At 36.4% G+C, this 15,890-nt stretch overlaps 1 protein-coding gene across 2 annotated transcripts in view; it reads right to left on the bottom strand.

Moving 5' to 3' along the window:
- The window catches only part of LOC311283222 (diacylglycerol kinase zeta-like), a 31,475-nt gene extending 22,929 nt beyond the window's left edge, over nucleotides 1-8,546 (bottom strand). For both annotated transcript variants that reach the window (XM_084397532.1, XM_084397533.1), the window contains exon 1: nucleotides 7,774-8,546. In XM_084397532.1, coding sequence (XP_084253658.1) covers nucleotides 7,774-7,973 — 200 coding nt within the window. In that variant the 5' untranslated portion in view covers nucleotides 7,974-8,546. The remainder of the gene's footprint in view (nucleotides 1-7,773) is intronic.
- Between the last annotated feature and the right edge of the window lie 7,344 nt (nucleotides 8,547-15,890).

The raw sequence follows: 15,890 nt of genomic DNA, 5'->3' as shown, positions 1-15,890 counted from the left end.
TCCTCTAGTATACCATTTAAATGTTTGGGGTCAGTCATTTTTTGAAAGACAAAAATAAATTAACACTTTCATTCAGCAAGGATGCATTAAATTGATCAAAAGTGACAGTTAAGACATTTTATTGTCATAAAACATTTAAATTTCAAATAAATTATGTTCTTTTGAACTTTCTATTCATCAAATAATAATAAGACATGTTTCCTGAGCAGCAAATCAGCATGTTATAATGATTTCTGAAGGATCATGTGACACTGAAGATGGAGTAATGATGCTGAAAATTCAGCTTTGATCACAGGAATAAATTACATTTTAAATTATATTCAAATAGAAAACACTTATTTTACATTGTACACTTCTAAAAAAATATGATTAATAAGTTATGACAACGTGTTTTTATATTGCTTTCACTCATCAAAATAAGTTAAGCAATTTTCAACTTTTTTATGTTGTACAAGATTCAACAATTTTTTTTTAAATCAGTCAAATGTAATTTAAGTTGAGGTGACTTAAAGGGATACTCCACTTTTTTCGGAAATAAGCTCATTTTACAACTCCCCCAGAGTTAAACAGTTGAGTTTTACCGTTTTAGAATCCATTCAGCCGAACTCCGGGTCTGACGGTACCACTTTTAGCATAGCTTAGCATAGATCATTGATTCTGATGAGTCCAGTAGCATTTCTTTCAAAATGACCAAAGAGTTTCAATATTTTTCCTATTTAAAACTTGACTCTTCTGTAGTTAAACCGTGTACTAAGATCGACGGAAAATGAAAAGTTGCGATTTTCTAAGCCTATATGGCTAGGAACTACTCTCATTCCGGCGTAATAATCAAGGAACTGTGCGGCTGTACCATGAGTGCAGCAGGCGTAATGATATGACGCAGCGCCTGAAAATAGGTCTAATAGGTTAGACAAACTTAGTCCCGGTCACGTTGGAAGTTACAGAGCTGGGGACTATTTTCAGGCGCTGCGTCATATCACTACGCCTGCTGCACCCATGGTACAGCCGCACAGTTCCTTGATTATTACGCTGGAATGAGAGTAGTTCCTAGCCATATAGGCTTAGAAAATCGCAACTTTTCATTTTCCGTCGATCTTAGTACACGGTTTAACTACAGAAGAGTCAAGTTTTAAATAGGAAAAATATTGAAACTCTTTGGTCATTTTGAAAGAAATGCTACTGGACTCATCAGAATCAATGATCTATGCTAAGCTATGCTAAAAGTGGTACCGTCAGACCCGGAGTTCGGCTGAATGGATTCTAAAACGGTAAAACTCAACTGTTTAACTCTGGGGGAGTTGTAAAATGAGCTTATTTCCGAAAAAAGTGGAGTATCCCAAACATCCAAGTTGATTGTACTTACAAATTTAAAGCTACACTGTGTAATATTTTAAGTTGATTTTTAGCAAAAAACACGTTATTTCAAAATGATACGGTCTCGTTAATGTGTAATCACTTCAACCAACTAATTAAGTATTCTAGTAAGTGTATAATCTGCCATTTAGAATACATACGAGCGAGTCGCTCGAATGGCGGAAGCCATGTTGCGCATCCATCTTGAAAATACATTAGACAAAGAGGGACATACAAGCTTCGCCTTTCGCGTTTTTACACGCAGTGGCACCGTGACGAATGCGAGAGGGAGATTTGCTCGCGTTTGCCGGCAGATTTGAAATAATACGTCCACCGTAGGAGTTAAAACGGCGAATGGGAGGAGCTAGAAAGTAATATTCAGTTGGTAGTCATATACAATTTCACCGCTAGATGGGAGTAAATCCTACACAGTGTAGCTTTAATGCAAATAAATGCAGCCTTGGTGAGCATAAGAGACTTCTTTCCAAAAAAAAAATATTACCAAACAGCAATGTACATCTATTTGTTTTCCAAAAGTACTATTAATTTATTAGCAGCAAGAAATGAACAGTGGAAAAAATACATGTGTGTCAAATGGAGATAACTAATGGATCAATCCATATGGATTTGAATTTACCAGCTCAAAGTCTGTAACAACTACGCTACAGTCCACCACCTCTATTATTATTATGATTATTATTAGAGTTACATTTAGCATATAATAGAAAACCAACTTTAGTCGACGTGAAAACAAAACTGACCCCATTTACTTGCACATTAATGGTCTCATTGCGTCCGATTTATCAGTGTAAATTATTTCAAGCAAATCCCTCTTCCTTTTTTCCATGTTTCTGAGCAATCCCTCTGATGTTGCAGGAAAGGTGAATGTTGGATTGAAGGGGAAAAGGATGGCAATGCCACCACCTGCTGGATAGGAAACACTGAGACCACCATTTAAACAAAAGATGCTCCATCCACATAAACACTTCTCAGTCTCAATCATCTATCTATATAATCCTTGCAGAATCTGAATTAAAAAGAGAGATTATAGAAATTGCATTTTGTTTTATATTTAGTAGGCTACTATTTAGCTGCCCTGATACATAACTCACAAGACAAAATGATATTTTTGAAGTTTACACACCCTTTGTTTCCTAATATTTTGTATCGCCACCTCATGCCCAATGACCGTTTGTGGATTTTTTTGATTTGTGCACATTTTATAATTATTTTATCTTGTGATTTTTGTTAAAATAGATAACATCTTAAAGATTCTGCAGGAGTAATGTGAATATGATCACAGTTGTACTGTATGTGAATAAAGGTATCAGTGGCCACACAAAAGAATGAGAAATGGTATTTATACACATCATCTGCTTTTGCGACATACTAGAAATATTTGTATTACATTACACAAAATGTAAATGTCAACAAATCGTGCCACTGATGATCAGAGTCTTGTTCATTTCCATCTTTGTTCTGCAAAATCGATCAGTTCCTATGATTGCACTTCCTCCACCACAACGGTCAGACCGCAGACACAACACAACATTTGTATCTCTCTCACGACAGAGCGCTTCACGAGCAACAAGACAGCATTTACTGTATGAGCTGAATGTTTGTTTTTTTCCTATTTCTTGGCATAGCAACATAATGGTGGTTATTTTTAGAGCCTATTTCAAATTCCAGACTCATTCCAGGAGTACGACGTCATTTCCTGTCAGTTTCTCATAGGGCTACTTGATTATGGCAAAAATCATAATCACGTCTATTTTTATCACGGTGAATGTTTATATGGTTGTCAGTGAATGGGACACCAAATATAAATATTTTCCCAACAAATAGCAAGAATAAACCTGGTTTCCTCCATGCTTCCTGTTCTTTCCGTCAACAAAGCACTTTGAATGCGAGGAGCTCGTAATCACCGACTTCAAAAGTGGGAAGTCGGAAATATCCAATAGCGCTTGCAATACACACGCGTTCACTTTCCCACACACATTCAATCACCCACAAAGGCCTACAGATCTTCATAAACCTGAGACTCTGACCCTGATCCATACTTAGCTCCAGCATAAAACGAAACGTTAAAGATAGCTGCAGAAATGGGCCTGTTCCTCCAAGGGGCGGAACAGCGCAGCCATGCAAATGAAGTCGTGCGAGACGGGCGCGAGTGTGTTCAAGCAAACCTGTGTCTACCTATGACCTGAAAAAAAGCAGTTGTTTGATGCAATCTGCACTTTTAACCGGCCGTTTAGATGCACAGAACTTCCTGGCCCTAGGAATCCGGTCAGAACTCTCTGTACCGCAGTGATACACAACCTGTGTCCCTCAGGTGTCCTAGCTGTGCATGGCATTATCAGATTACACACATCAACACAGCCGTGAACAGGTGCCTCATCAGCACACAGAACAGGTGGAGTACAGACACACACACACACACTTCGATGGACGGAGGAAATGGAGAAATGGTCATTTATTTTGAAATATTGACAGAATAAAGTCAATTTCTATGTTTGTAGTCATTTCAAAAATATTTACTAAAACATAATTATTAATTAGGCTAACACTAACAGGATTAATATGATTTGACTACAAGTAAAAACAAAAATATGTTTTATATTTTTTTATGCTTGCCTGTGCAAAATTCATCCCCAGTGCTGCGAGATTGTAGGTGGTTGCTAGGATGTTAGTATATGCTATATATTAACATCCGTTAGTTGCTAGGATGTTGGTTGCTAGGATGTTCTGGGTGGTTTTCCGGGTGATTGCTAATTAAACCAACCCTAAAGGAGTCTAACAAGTCTTAATTATATTTTTGACTGAAGATATGGCTTGGGTCCCTCGTTCAATTCATGCGTCAAATGTCTTTTTTTTTATTTATGCAGCACAAACATACCAAAAAAAAAAAGTTATGTGCCAAATTTTAATACTTAAAGGCAGTGCTCATCCAGAAATTAAGGTACTGTCATCATTTACTCACCCTCATGTCATTCCAAACCTGCATTTCTTTGTTGTGTGGAACACAAAAGAAGACATTTTGTACATATAATACTGTTTTTGTCCATGCAATAAATGTAAATGGGGTCCAAAACAACATTGGCCCCCATTGACTTTCATTGAATGGATGAGAAAGAAAGTCAAACCGGTTTGGAACAACATACAAGTGACAGAACTTTCTGTCTGAACCTTCCCTTTAAGGTTAGAGGGTTCATCAAATATGAACAATACAGCAGTATGAGAAATATCTAGTGATGCTTGACTTAAGAAAATGCCATTATCAATAAAGGCGAATCAAAAAAACTAAACTGCCTGCGTGAGTGACTGAAGCCCTCATGAAACCAGACTGGGTGAATTCTTCTCAAACTCTCACTTGGAAAAACTGGTTTTTCATGCTCAAAAATGAAGCAAGGGAACTTCCATTGTATGTAGTGAAATAAAAGCCAACTGCAAACCCTGCAAACACATTCCAGAGTCACACTTGCAGAGTTGCATTATGTGTCTGATTGGACTCTTGTCTAATCGGATACTTGTCTAATCAGGTTTTGTTTGTGCAAGTTTTTCACAGTGGAGACTGCTATTGTTTTCAACACTGAATTAGGCAGTCCATAAAATAAAATACAAATAGCATTTAAATAAACTTCCATTGCCTGAAGTGCATTTAAAAAGAGAACTGCAAAACCTGCAAAAACAGCTTCCGGCTGATTACGTTATGTGTCTGGTGGGATACTTTACTTGTCTAACCAAGTTTTGTTTGTGAAAGGTTTTCGTAGTGGAAAGCAGAAAAGCAGGATCTGCAAAAAGCTTCATTTAGACTTAGTTAGAAAATTCTAGTAGGGCTTGCAGGTCAAGAAGTTTATAAAGAACTGATTTGACTGGAGAGAGTGATTAAACAGCAAATTACACAAGGATCCGGATAACTTTTCTCTGCCGCCAACACAAAATTACATCCAACTTTGAAAAATTCTAAGGTTCCTTATTGGCAGCTATGGTTCCATAAAGAACCTTTAAAGCTTTCCATTGGACAAAAGATTCTTTATAGTGGAAAAATGTTCTTTCAATTGTTAAAATGTTCTTAACATTAACAAAAAAATCATCTTTTAAGAACTATTTACTGAAAGATGCTTTGGGGAACCCTAAATGATGCCTCTATTGCATCACTGCAAAAATCCTTTTTGGCACTTTTATTTTTAAGGGTGTAAAGATGAAGGTATTAAACAGCATTAAGTTGTGAAACAGGAGGAGTCTTAAGAGTGTGTTCACACTTGTAGTTCAGTTCGCTTGGTTCGCCTGGTCAGGACAAAAATAAAATGAAAAAGGAATAGCATTCACATTGCCATTTTTAACACTAAACCTAAAAATACCAAACCTAAAGACATAGGGATATGTTCCCAACCTGATTGGTCGGCTTTTATTACGTATATTTTGTGACCGAACATCCAAAACTATACTGTGTTCTGGGCTAAATGCACTTGTTGTATGTGCATAGCCTACATATGATGCTATTTTGACCAGCTGAGAACTTGTGAAGAGCTTATAAAATGTGTAAAGGAGTGGCAGGAATCCCTCCATCACACACATAAACTAAGATCTGCTGCAAGGAGACGCGGTTCTGGTGCCTGTACCGTACTGTTATGGGCAACATCACGACTATGATGAGGAAAATGACTATTCCTGTAGCTCAAACAGTAGAGCGTTGGTGCTTGCAACGCCAAAGTCATGGGTTCAATTCCCATGGAAAGCAAGAATTGATAAGAATGTAAATGTGTACCTTGAAATACAATTGGATTAAAGCATCTGCCAAATGCATAAATGTAAATCATGTCCCATTTTTGGTTCGTTTGCATGTCTTTGGTCGGTGTTGCGTTCATATTTCATTCGCACCGCATCAGAGTTTGTTTGGAAGCGGACTGAGACCCGGTGTCAGTCTACTTCGGATGGCAGAGTTCACACTTCAGAATGAACCGCATTAACAGAGCAATCGCACATGCCACCCTTAATTTAGGTCAAGGACTTTGAAAGAAGAACAGAATCCAACCAATCAACAACAAAACCTGTCCATTCAGAGATCAATGCAGGTCATGTACTAAGGGTGGCCAGTTCAAAACCCACTATAGGCTGACTTTAACCCTAAAAGAAACCTTTTGCAGTTTTTTAGATTACAAAAATATGTAGCCTACTTTTTACCCTTCAGGGGACAATTTTGAACCATGCAAAAATTAACCATGACAAGATAGTAGTGAGCGGAGAAGATACAAAAAGAAACACGTACTTCTGCTTTCTCTGCTATCTCACATCCTCATGTTATTAATGCCTTGTCTCAGTTTTTCACAGGTACACGCACAAGGTAAAACGGGTTAAAATCACACAGATCTAAGTCAACTCAAGGTGCACGAGGTCAAGAGTGAAGAGCACAGGTATCCGCTGTTCTCCCAACAGGTCGGACAATTATAGTGCGTAATTAATTGCTTCTCCAATCCATTAAAGGCATCTATTTCCAGATAACCACAGGAGATCGGAGGATTAATTTAGACGCCTGATGAAATTTCCAAAGCGCACATCACCTGAGGTGATGTCATGGGAGTTACTAGTTAATTTTTTTTAAGTAGAAATAGTTACATTGAAGGTTTGGAAAGGTGTTTTACAAAGCGTTTCCTAGAAAGATGAAGCAGGTGGTGCCTTTTACCACAGGGCTGGTCCAAGCAAAACACAAGTTTAAATTGCAAATAGACATCAGACGTGCTGTTCCAGTCACGAACGTTCAGTGTAAAGAAAGGGAAGAGACACCACAAGTTTCAAATATGTATAATATTTGTCTTTAAAGTTGGGGGAAAAATCCTATTATGTTAAATTCAACATTGAAGTTTAGAGTCCATTAAATAAAATAATAAAGCCTATAATTCAAATAAAATAAACTAGCCCATTTTGGCGTTTTTAGTTGCTCAAAAAAGATTTTTTTTTGGTAACACTTCAGTTTAGGGTCTAATTCTCACTATTAACTACTTGCTTATTAGCATGGGATATTGGCTGTTTATTAGTACTTATAAAGCACATATTAATGCCTAATCTACATCCTTTAATCCTGCCAATACCTAAACATAACTACCTTATTAACTACTAATAAGCAGTAATCAGGAGTTTATTGAGGCAAAAGTCATAGTTAATAATGAGAATTTGACCCTAAACTAAAGTAGGACCGTATTTTTTAATTTACATTGAAATTGAGAGTCAAAAAAATTAAAATAAAAATAACCTACAAATAAAATAAAACAGCTTATAATTCAATAATAAAAAAATAAAAAAGGTTCAATTTAAAACATACTGTTCCAATCACGAATGTTTGGAGTAAAAGGGAAATAAAAAACCCCGCAATATTTCCTTTTGAACAACACTTAAGTTATTCAAGATCTCAAACTCACCCACCTTCTACCAAAGATCCGCAGTCCAGAGAAGCTCTTGGTGTTGTTGGGACAAGGTTGAGCTGCAGGGGTTGTGATGGACAGGTCAGAACACGACGAGGAGGCGGAATCAGGACCTCCGGGCTCTTCGCCGTCCAGGAGAGCCTCCAGGGGTCGGGACAGCCCCTCCACCTCTCCCTCTGGGTGAGGGTTTGACTGCTCCATCTCAGATGTGCAACCTGACTCCTCCTGTCACAACTTCAGACAGGAACACAGGAACCCAGTCCATCAAAGTCTCCATAGCAGATGAAAAAAAAAGAAAAAAAGGTTCAGAGGTGGTGTGGGTGGACGTGAACTCCACTGACAGTACGGCTTAGTCAGACAATCACGCAGAAAAGCACGGCACAGCACCAGGAAGTAGATCTTGTGTTGCGGGTACAGTTTTGACAGTTAACGTCCCTTCTTTTATCGTCCATGGGCAACAGCCAGTCGACTTCCTCCTCCTCCTCCTCCTCCTCCTTCACGGCTCACCTACTGCAACTCAGCTGCTTGTTTGGCAAGAAGCTTCCCTCTCAGCAAACTCTCTCTCTTTCACTTTCTACACATGAACCAGGCATGTGTGCGCAATCCAGGAAGTGTCAGACAGGTGTAGGACTCTTAGACGTGTGGCTACCTGCCCGTGTCCTGCTGTGCAGCCTGACTGGCTCGTTGACGTTCGAACACACACTTTTATCAGGTCTTCTCTCTCTTAACACCTCCCCCGCACCACGTTCTCCCTTCACTGGTCCAGATTAGGACAGGAGTGTGTCACCATCTATTGGTAGATCAAGAGAATTGGTGAAAACTTCAGTGGTAAACCATCACAGGAAGCAGTCGACAATGCACACAAATTGAAATCACACTTTGCATGATGGTATTACATAATGCGTTTCTATTAGGGGAAGAGGGTCGCTTCTTCAAATCTAAAGGGTCAAAGTGCAAAAGAAGAGTACGACAGGAGTTTTTCTGCATTATATCGTCAAAGTGGGTGGTTTTGTTCACATCTGATTAAGTCATCACTGTATTTCTGCAGTACTGTTCTAACTTTGGAACAGAAGAGCGGATCAGGCCTCCCTCCCACTCAGACTTTACATAAAGACGTTTGGAGCGAGGCCCACGGTTCATATACGAGCGTGTTACACACACACACACGTCTTGAGCTGCAACTGCATTTCTGTTTCAACCTCAGTTCTATTGTCTAAGGAGGACGAAGTTTTTATTGGATTGGCGGCTCAGTTAGCAATGCTAACCTCAACTGTGATGTCTAAATCTGTTGGCAGATTCTAATTTGATACAAATATCTAATATGATGTACATACTGGAATAGAGTGGCAAAGTGAAAGTGCAAGAAAACACATTATTAAAACCACATAGAATCAGAATTTTATTTTAGTATTGTTTTTGTAAACTAAATATATAAAAAAATGTTTTCCGTAATTGAAATAAATATTAGATGGAAAAACAAAAAAATTTAAATTAGGCCAACTGAAGTACTAAAATGACTAACTAAAACTGAAATAAAATAAATTAAAGCTATATGTAAATATAGAAAATGACATAAAATGGCACATAAAAAAATTAACTAAAATTAAAATGGAAACTGAGAATATATAAACATAAAAGCTCATTCAAAATATAATTAAATACTATATAAATAATACTAAAATAACAGTCATATTTCATATTTCACTTAAATTTATTAAATAAAAATTACCATAATAAAAAAAAAAAATACAAAGAATTTGCGTAAAAATATATTTCTGGATAAAGATATATTTTTGCATTGTGGCATTATATGACAGTTAAACACATATCCGAAAATATTCTCATTCTTATCTCTTTCCAATTACAAATTTTTTTTTTATAATACATTATTATAATATAATACATTATCCATCCATTATATATTATTTATAATTTTTTAGGTATTTAAGCATTTGTTTTACTTCAGTTTATATATTTATATTTATTTAATTATAATTTATGCCCAAAAGATTGTTTCCAGACAGACTATTTTACAATAAAGGAGAATTCCAACTCAAAATAAAACATCTGGATAAATACGAAAGAGTTTTTTACTAGGGTGAAATATGACTCTTTTTGTAAGATTCACTTTAACTGAAGAAAGTAGTGCTGACAGAGCCGCTGATATATTCCTGTGGAATTTTGAGTGAGGACACAGTAGTGTTAACTTTGTCCTAGTTCCTGTGAGGTTAAAGTTCAGCGCATTTCACACGTGTTCCGATCTCCCCCGGCAGCAGAGGACAAGAGAAGAGCTCTTCTGCTATGCACCATCCACAGAGATGATATTCATATAAGCACATGGATATAATCCCCTCCTACACACTGGGTTCAGTTAGATAACATACTGGGTTGCTCAGGTAGGGAAAAATAGACAAAAAGTGGGAGGAGAAAGAAAGAAAGAAAGAAAGAAAGAAAGAAAGAAAGAAAGAAAGAAAGAAAGAAAGAAAGAAAGAAAGAAAGAAAGAAAGAAAGAAAGAAAGAAAGAAAGAGACGCCAAAAAAGGAAAATTTCAGAAAGGAAGGATAAAATGGAAATAAAAATATATAAATGCATTATATAATAAATGTACAGAAACTTTTTCTTGCAATCTCAGGCCCCTGACTGGTGAACGTGATTTCACCGAGTGCAAAATGTTCCTGGATCAACATTGTAGATCCTGGAACAACATTTCAATCAACCAATCAGATTTGAGGGACAAGTTTACTATGTTTACTTTACTATGTCAAGTTTAGGCTTACAACCAGGGTTAGGTGCTTCTACATCAGTGTTATTCATCTATCATTTTTCGCTGATTTTAGGGATAAGTTATAGGTAGGGTTAGGTTTAGGGGTATGATTAGGACTACATTTCCAGACAGGAATGTTGTTCCAGGAAATCATTGATGTCTCATATAATATAATATAATATAATATAATATAATATAATATAATATAATATAATATAATATAATATAATATAATATAATATAATATAATATAATATAAAATAGTGCTAAAAACAATTAGAACACCTAAGCAATTGCATGGCAACACCCTAGCAACCAGCCAGAACACCCAGGTAATCACATTACTGTGCAAAAAAAACTAAAAAAAAGAACACCTCAAGGCAGATGTAGACCAGAGGCAGAGTTATGTTAGAAATGTTTGTTGATCCTGGAACAACATTCCTGTCCAGAAATATTAGCACTAACTCTATCCCTAAACCTAACCCTACCCATAACTTCTCCCTAAAATCAGAGAGAAATGATAGATGAATAACACTGATGTAGAAGCACCTAACCCTGGTTGTAAGCCTAAACTTGACATAAACTGTAAACTTGTCCCTCAAATCTGATTGGTAGATTGGAATGTTGTTCCAGGATCAACAAAGATGTTGTTCTAGAATCATGTTGTATCACTTCCACCCCAGAGGTATGTATCTGAATGCTCATTTGAACAACAGAAACAACACATCATGTGAAGAAATCCTTGTCAGTTAATGTGATTGCAGCTGTTTTAGCCTAAATCTGAGACTAAAACCCTGGTGACACCTGAAACACACCCGCACTTCCTGAAACACACCCGCACTTTCACCAAACAACTTTGTCAGTGTGTTATTTTTAAACTGCTATTGATACCTAACAATAACGGATGACTGATGTCGGGGAGCAATACGTTACAGACCGTGACACATATGTTATATTTACATAATATGACATTTAAAATAGCTCAAGGGAATTTCAGAGCATCATTCGTCATAAAGGGGACTCGAAGCACGGCGAGTCACATGATATGCATGACACAATGCATTCCAATGTGTATTTGTGATTACAAGGAACTAACTTAAACCTAAAATTAAACCATTAAACCATTTAAACCAAAAATCACTGCAGATGAATATCAATCTTATTAGAGATATTAGGTAGCACATAAATGTAAATAATTGTAAAAATGTATGTAACATAAAATACCCCAAGGTACATAACTGATACAAAAAATATAATAATAATAAATATCAATAAAATATAATCAAATGTGATGCTATAAAACTTTTAAGGTGAGTCCTTGCATACAAAAAACATAATTTTATAAATATCTTATTGTAAAAGTATTACCTCTTGAATATAATATAGACTAACTGCCTTGCATCTAACATTCATACACCTTCTGCTACAGCGCTAGAGACGATGATATATTTATGGTCAAAATGTTCTCGTCTGTCACAAGCTGTTTCAGGCCGGTGGAGAGATGTGCAGATTTGATTCTAAAAGTAACTATAGATTGCCCAACCTTAATATGTTACCTTCATCTATGCTTGTGTGTGTAATAGTAGCAGTAGTAAAAGGTTTAATCGTGACTTGAATCGTGAAACTAACTACTGTCCACAAAGCTGAGTCCATGAGCCACAGCTCATTTCCTTTTATGCTTCAGCTTTTATGTCAGTCCGCTTTGAGGTTCGGCTGAGCCAGGACACTAACCCAATCCTGCCTGATGAATTCAAAGTTATTTAGAGACGCAGGTTTTGATGTAGAAGAACAGGTGTTGCTGGAAAACCCTTTGTTCTGACAAAACATCCTCCCTACACACAAGCAGACCACCCGCTCCGAAACGACATATGGGAAGTGAGTGACATGACTGTGACCACATTATGCTCAAGGATACACTTTCCGTTTTTTCTTTCTTTCTTTCTTTCTTTCTTTCTTTCTTTCTTTCTTTCTTTCTTTCTTTCTTTCTATCTATCAGACTCAGAGCTCTGCTCAATGTCAGCTATTGTGTCACATACAACAAAATTATACTACAAAGCAGGAACTATGGGATCTCATTTAGCCTGAAAGGCTGGTTTAATGTCATTTGATGCTTTTGATTGTGTGCTGATTACTGTGACCTGTTTAGATTCATCAAAAACATCAAGAGGCGAGAGAGAGAAAGAGAAAAGCTGTTTGATTGTGTGTCCATTACAATTAAACCACAGAAACAACAGATGGGCACAAAACAGACATCAGCAGATCATTCAAGCTAGATCTGAAACAAATGTTTGCAAATCCGTTTTAGGCCGGATTAGTTTTAGGCCTTTAAATACAGACTATTTCGATACAATACAACTGGTTGGCAATGTATTACTATATGTTTTATTATTCTTTTCTTTCATACACTTGATGAAAACGTTAAGTGTCGCTTAGGCCTAATGCTGGATCAGCCCAAAATCAATGTGAAGTTTCAGGCAGGTTAGGTTAGCTACTTCTATGTAAAGACAGCTTGAGATATGCTTTTTACCACAAAAGTAAGCCTACAAAGTAAATATCTGGCTTTCAATACTTTAAGCAGCTGTTATCTTTATAAAAGCCCCAATTATGATGAAGATATCTTCATCCTTTGACAGTCGTGAAATGTCACAAATCAATGCTTTAGCAGAGACATCCATATGACTATAGATTTCCATAAGAGTACATCGCTTTAGATAAAGACAAAGTATCACAGTCGCCATACTGATGCTGAATGTGTTTTATTAGACTACAGTTAAAGGTCGCCTGCAGTTTTTGTTAAGTAGTTTTTGTTTAGTAGTTTTAGTAGCTTAGTAGTTTTCAACTGGTCACGTGATTGCATGGCCGCGATCTATGGACTCTCCATTTTAAATATGCATTCATACATATATATTTTGGGGGGAGGGGTGCTATTCATTTATTAAGGTTTAAAATAGTTTATTTAGACCAAAAAAACTGAGTGCATCGTTAAATTCTCAATATCTGTCACATGGAGATTGACTGTTGCACAATAGCGCCCCCGTTGGTCACTCTAGGACACCGGGCAGATCTACGGTAGGAATCCTACAGCAACATCCTCCTACACTACCGTTTTGCAGTGCACGAAGCCTACACGTAACCTTGACACTGGTTACGACAGTATACGAGTGCAAACAGTGTGTAAGTGAAAGAGCAATGTATATCACTGTTGTTTAAAAAAAGTACAAAGAGTAGGCTACATTACAATAGTCACCTGTACTTTTTCCCCATCCGAGAGCATCAGTTTCTTCTGGCTGTAAAAATGCGCCACACATGAGCAAGTGGAGCACCCTGTCTGGAAAAAAAAAGAAGAGCAAGAAAACACTTTGATCAGATCAGATCAAGTTTAGGCTCTCCTCAGTGCAGTTTTTTTAGCTTTCGCTAGTGTCAAGTTTTAGTCAGTACAATGGCTCCATCTACTGTTCACAACAGGCAAAACGCTTTACACAGGCAGAAAAGGCCAAGATATCCTATTCATCATATTATGAATATATGCCAAAACATTCAAGCCAGGCTGTAAAGTAGACTTCATTTCACAGCATCTCCATATTTAAGTGGAATATAAATGACTGCAGAAATGTGACAGACTGAATAATGATGTAGCAAAGCAGTTCAGCAGAAGGTTTTAAAGAAAAGAAAAAAGCCATGATGGATGAAAACACAATAGCCTACACTGCTGTTTTGTGTAAGACATTACATGAGAATACTAATGAATTCTTGATTTTTTTTTCTTTGTGGAGTTTATAGAGGGGAAATTATAAATGTGTCACACTACTTACCGTGGACTGAAGTTCCCAAATACTTTTGAAGATTGATTTTAGGCTTTAGAGTCTATATGTGATGTTAAAGTCATGGTGGCATTTAGAGCTTTGCAGGAGAACATTATTAAATTGGGCGTCTTGAGACTAGTGAAAGGTGGCAGCAATAAATGACAGAACAGAGTGGAGAATAAAAGGGTCATGATGATTCGATAAGCCGGTTATTTTATTTAATATTTTATCTTTCTGATCATCAGTGATGGAGAGTTTTGTGGCAACAACCTGTCTTTAAAATTTGTTAGATTTTTTTAATTCTAATTTTAATTTAAGATTTTAATTTATTTGTTTTATTTAAAATGTACAGATGATTATTTATTTTCGTGTATGTTTATTTAATTTAGAGATATAAACCATGTTTTTTTTCGACACATTTAAACGTTTTTATTTTTATTGTAATTTGTATTTATTGTATTGTATTTATTTTTTAAATTATATACAGTTATAATTAATATATTCTTAGGCTAATTTTCAATGTTTTTAATTAATATAAAAATACATTTTAGGTAGAAATATTTTCGAAAGATTTAAACTTTTTTTATTTTTTATATTGATTTTTAAAATTAGATAAAGTTATAATCAACATATTTTAAAGCTAATTTTCAATGTTTTTAAATAATTTAAAAGTACATTTTAGGTAGGGATATTTTCTTCTATGCCTTGTTTACTTTAAAAAAACAGCATCGTTCGATTTATCCACTTTAGCTAATCAACACATGTTTGCTTATTTCTCGCGAGATTTGCGAGCAATAGTTTTAAACGCGTGTAAAACCTCAAACTGAGAGTTAAGTTCAGATAAAAGCTCGATTTGAGCATTTGAAGCAATTTCTACCGCTCATATATTTTACAGACACCTGCCACGTTGCGAAATCCTTTTGATTCTCGGTGTGTCGATTCAGCAAAAAAAATCTGCAAAAAAAAGCCTATTCCGAGCAGCCGCCTCAAAAATATGTCATGGCGGCCCAGAAAAAACAGTTAACTCCTGACAATTTCATTGGTTAACGGAGCGGCCATCTCTTTTATAACATGGTAGGAGAGATTCGTTTGCATAGATTATTGTGTAAATATATTTCTGACGCTCTTTAACAGACATAAAGCGTCGTGGTGACGGTGCACGTGCGCTCGGTTTGATCAAAGAACCGCTGTAAAACACTGAGCCGTGTGTGTGACAGAGGCATTTACTTTGGCTGTAGGGGGAGTGAGTGAAGTGTCAGGCAGACATGGTGGTCTGGATGGGGGGATATGCAGTCACTTCTTTTGCTGACTCTTTATCCTGTGAAACCTGTAGTACTGGGACGTTTAGTTGAATATAGATTAGCTACTCCTGTGATTTCTGTTGTAATGAAAATGAAACGAGTTTAAATTGATATAGGCTGTTCATTGCATGTATGCAAATATGTTTTGGACTGACATTAATGCTCATAAAGAAGAATTGAAACTGGGTCGAAGTGACATAATAAAATATCTCAATGTGCAAAACATAGGCTACTATACAATTGTTAGTAG

The sequence above is a fragment of the Rutilus rutilus genome (assembly GCF_951802725.1).
Source record: "Rutilus rutilus genome assembly, chromosome: 23".
Lineage (NCBI taxonomy): Eukaryota > Metazoa > Chordata > Actinopteri > Cypriniformes > Leuciscidae > Rutilus > Rutilus rutilus.
This window is presented reverse-complemented; position numbering and strand designations above follow the sequence as displayed.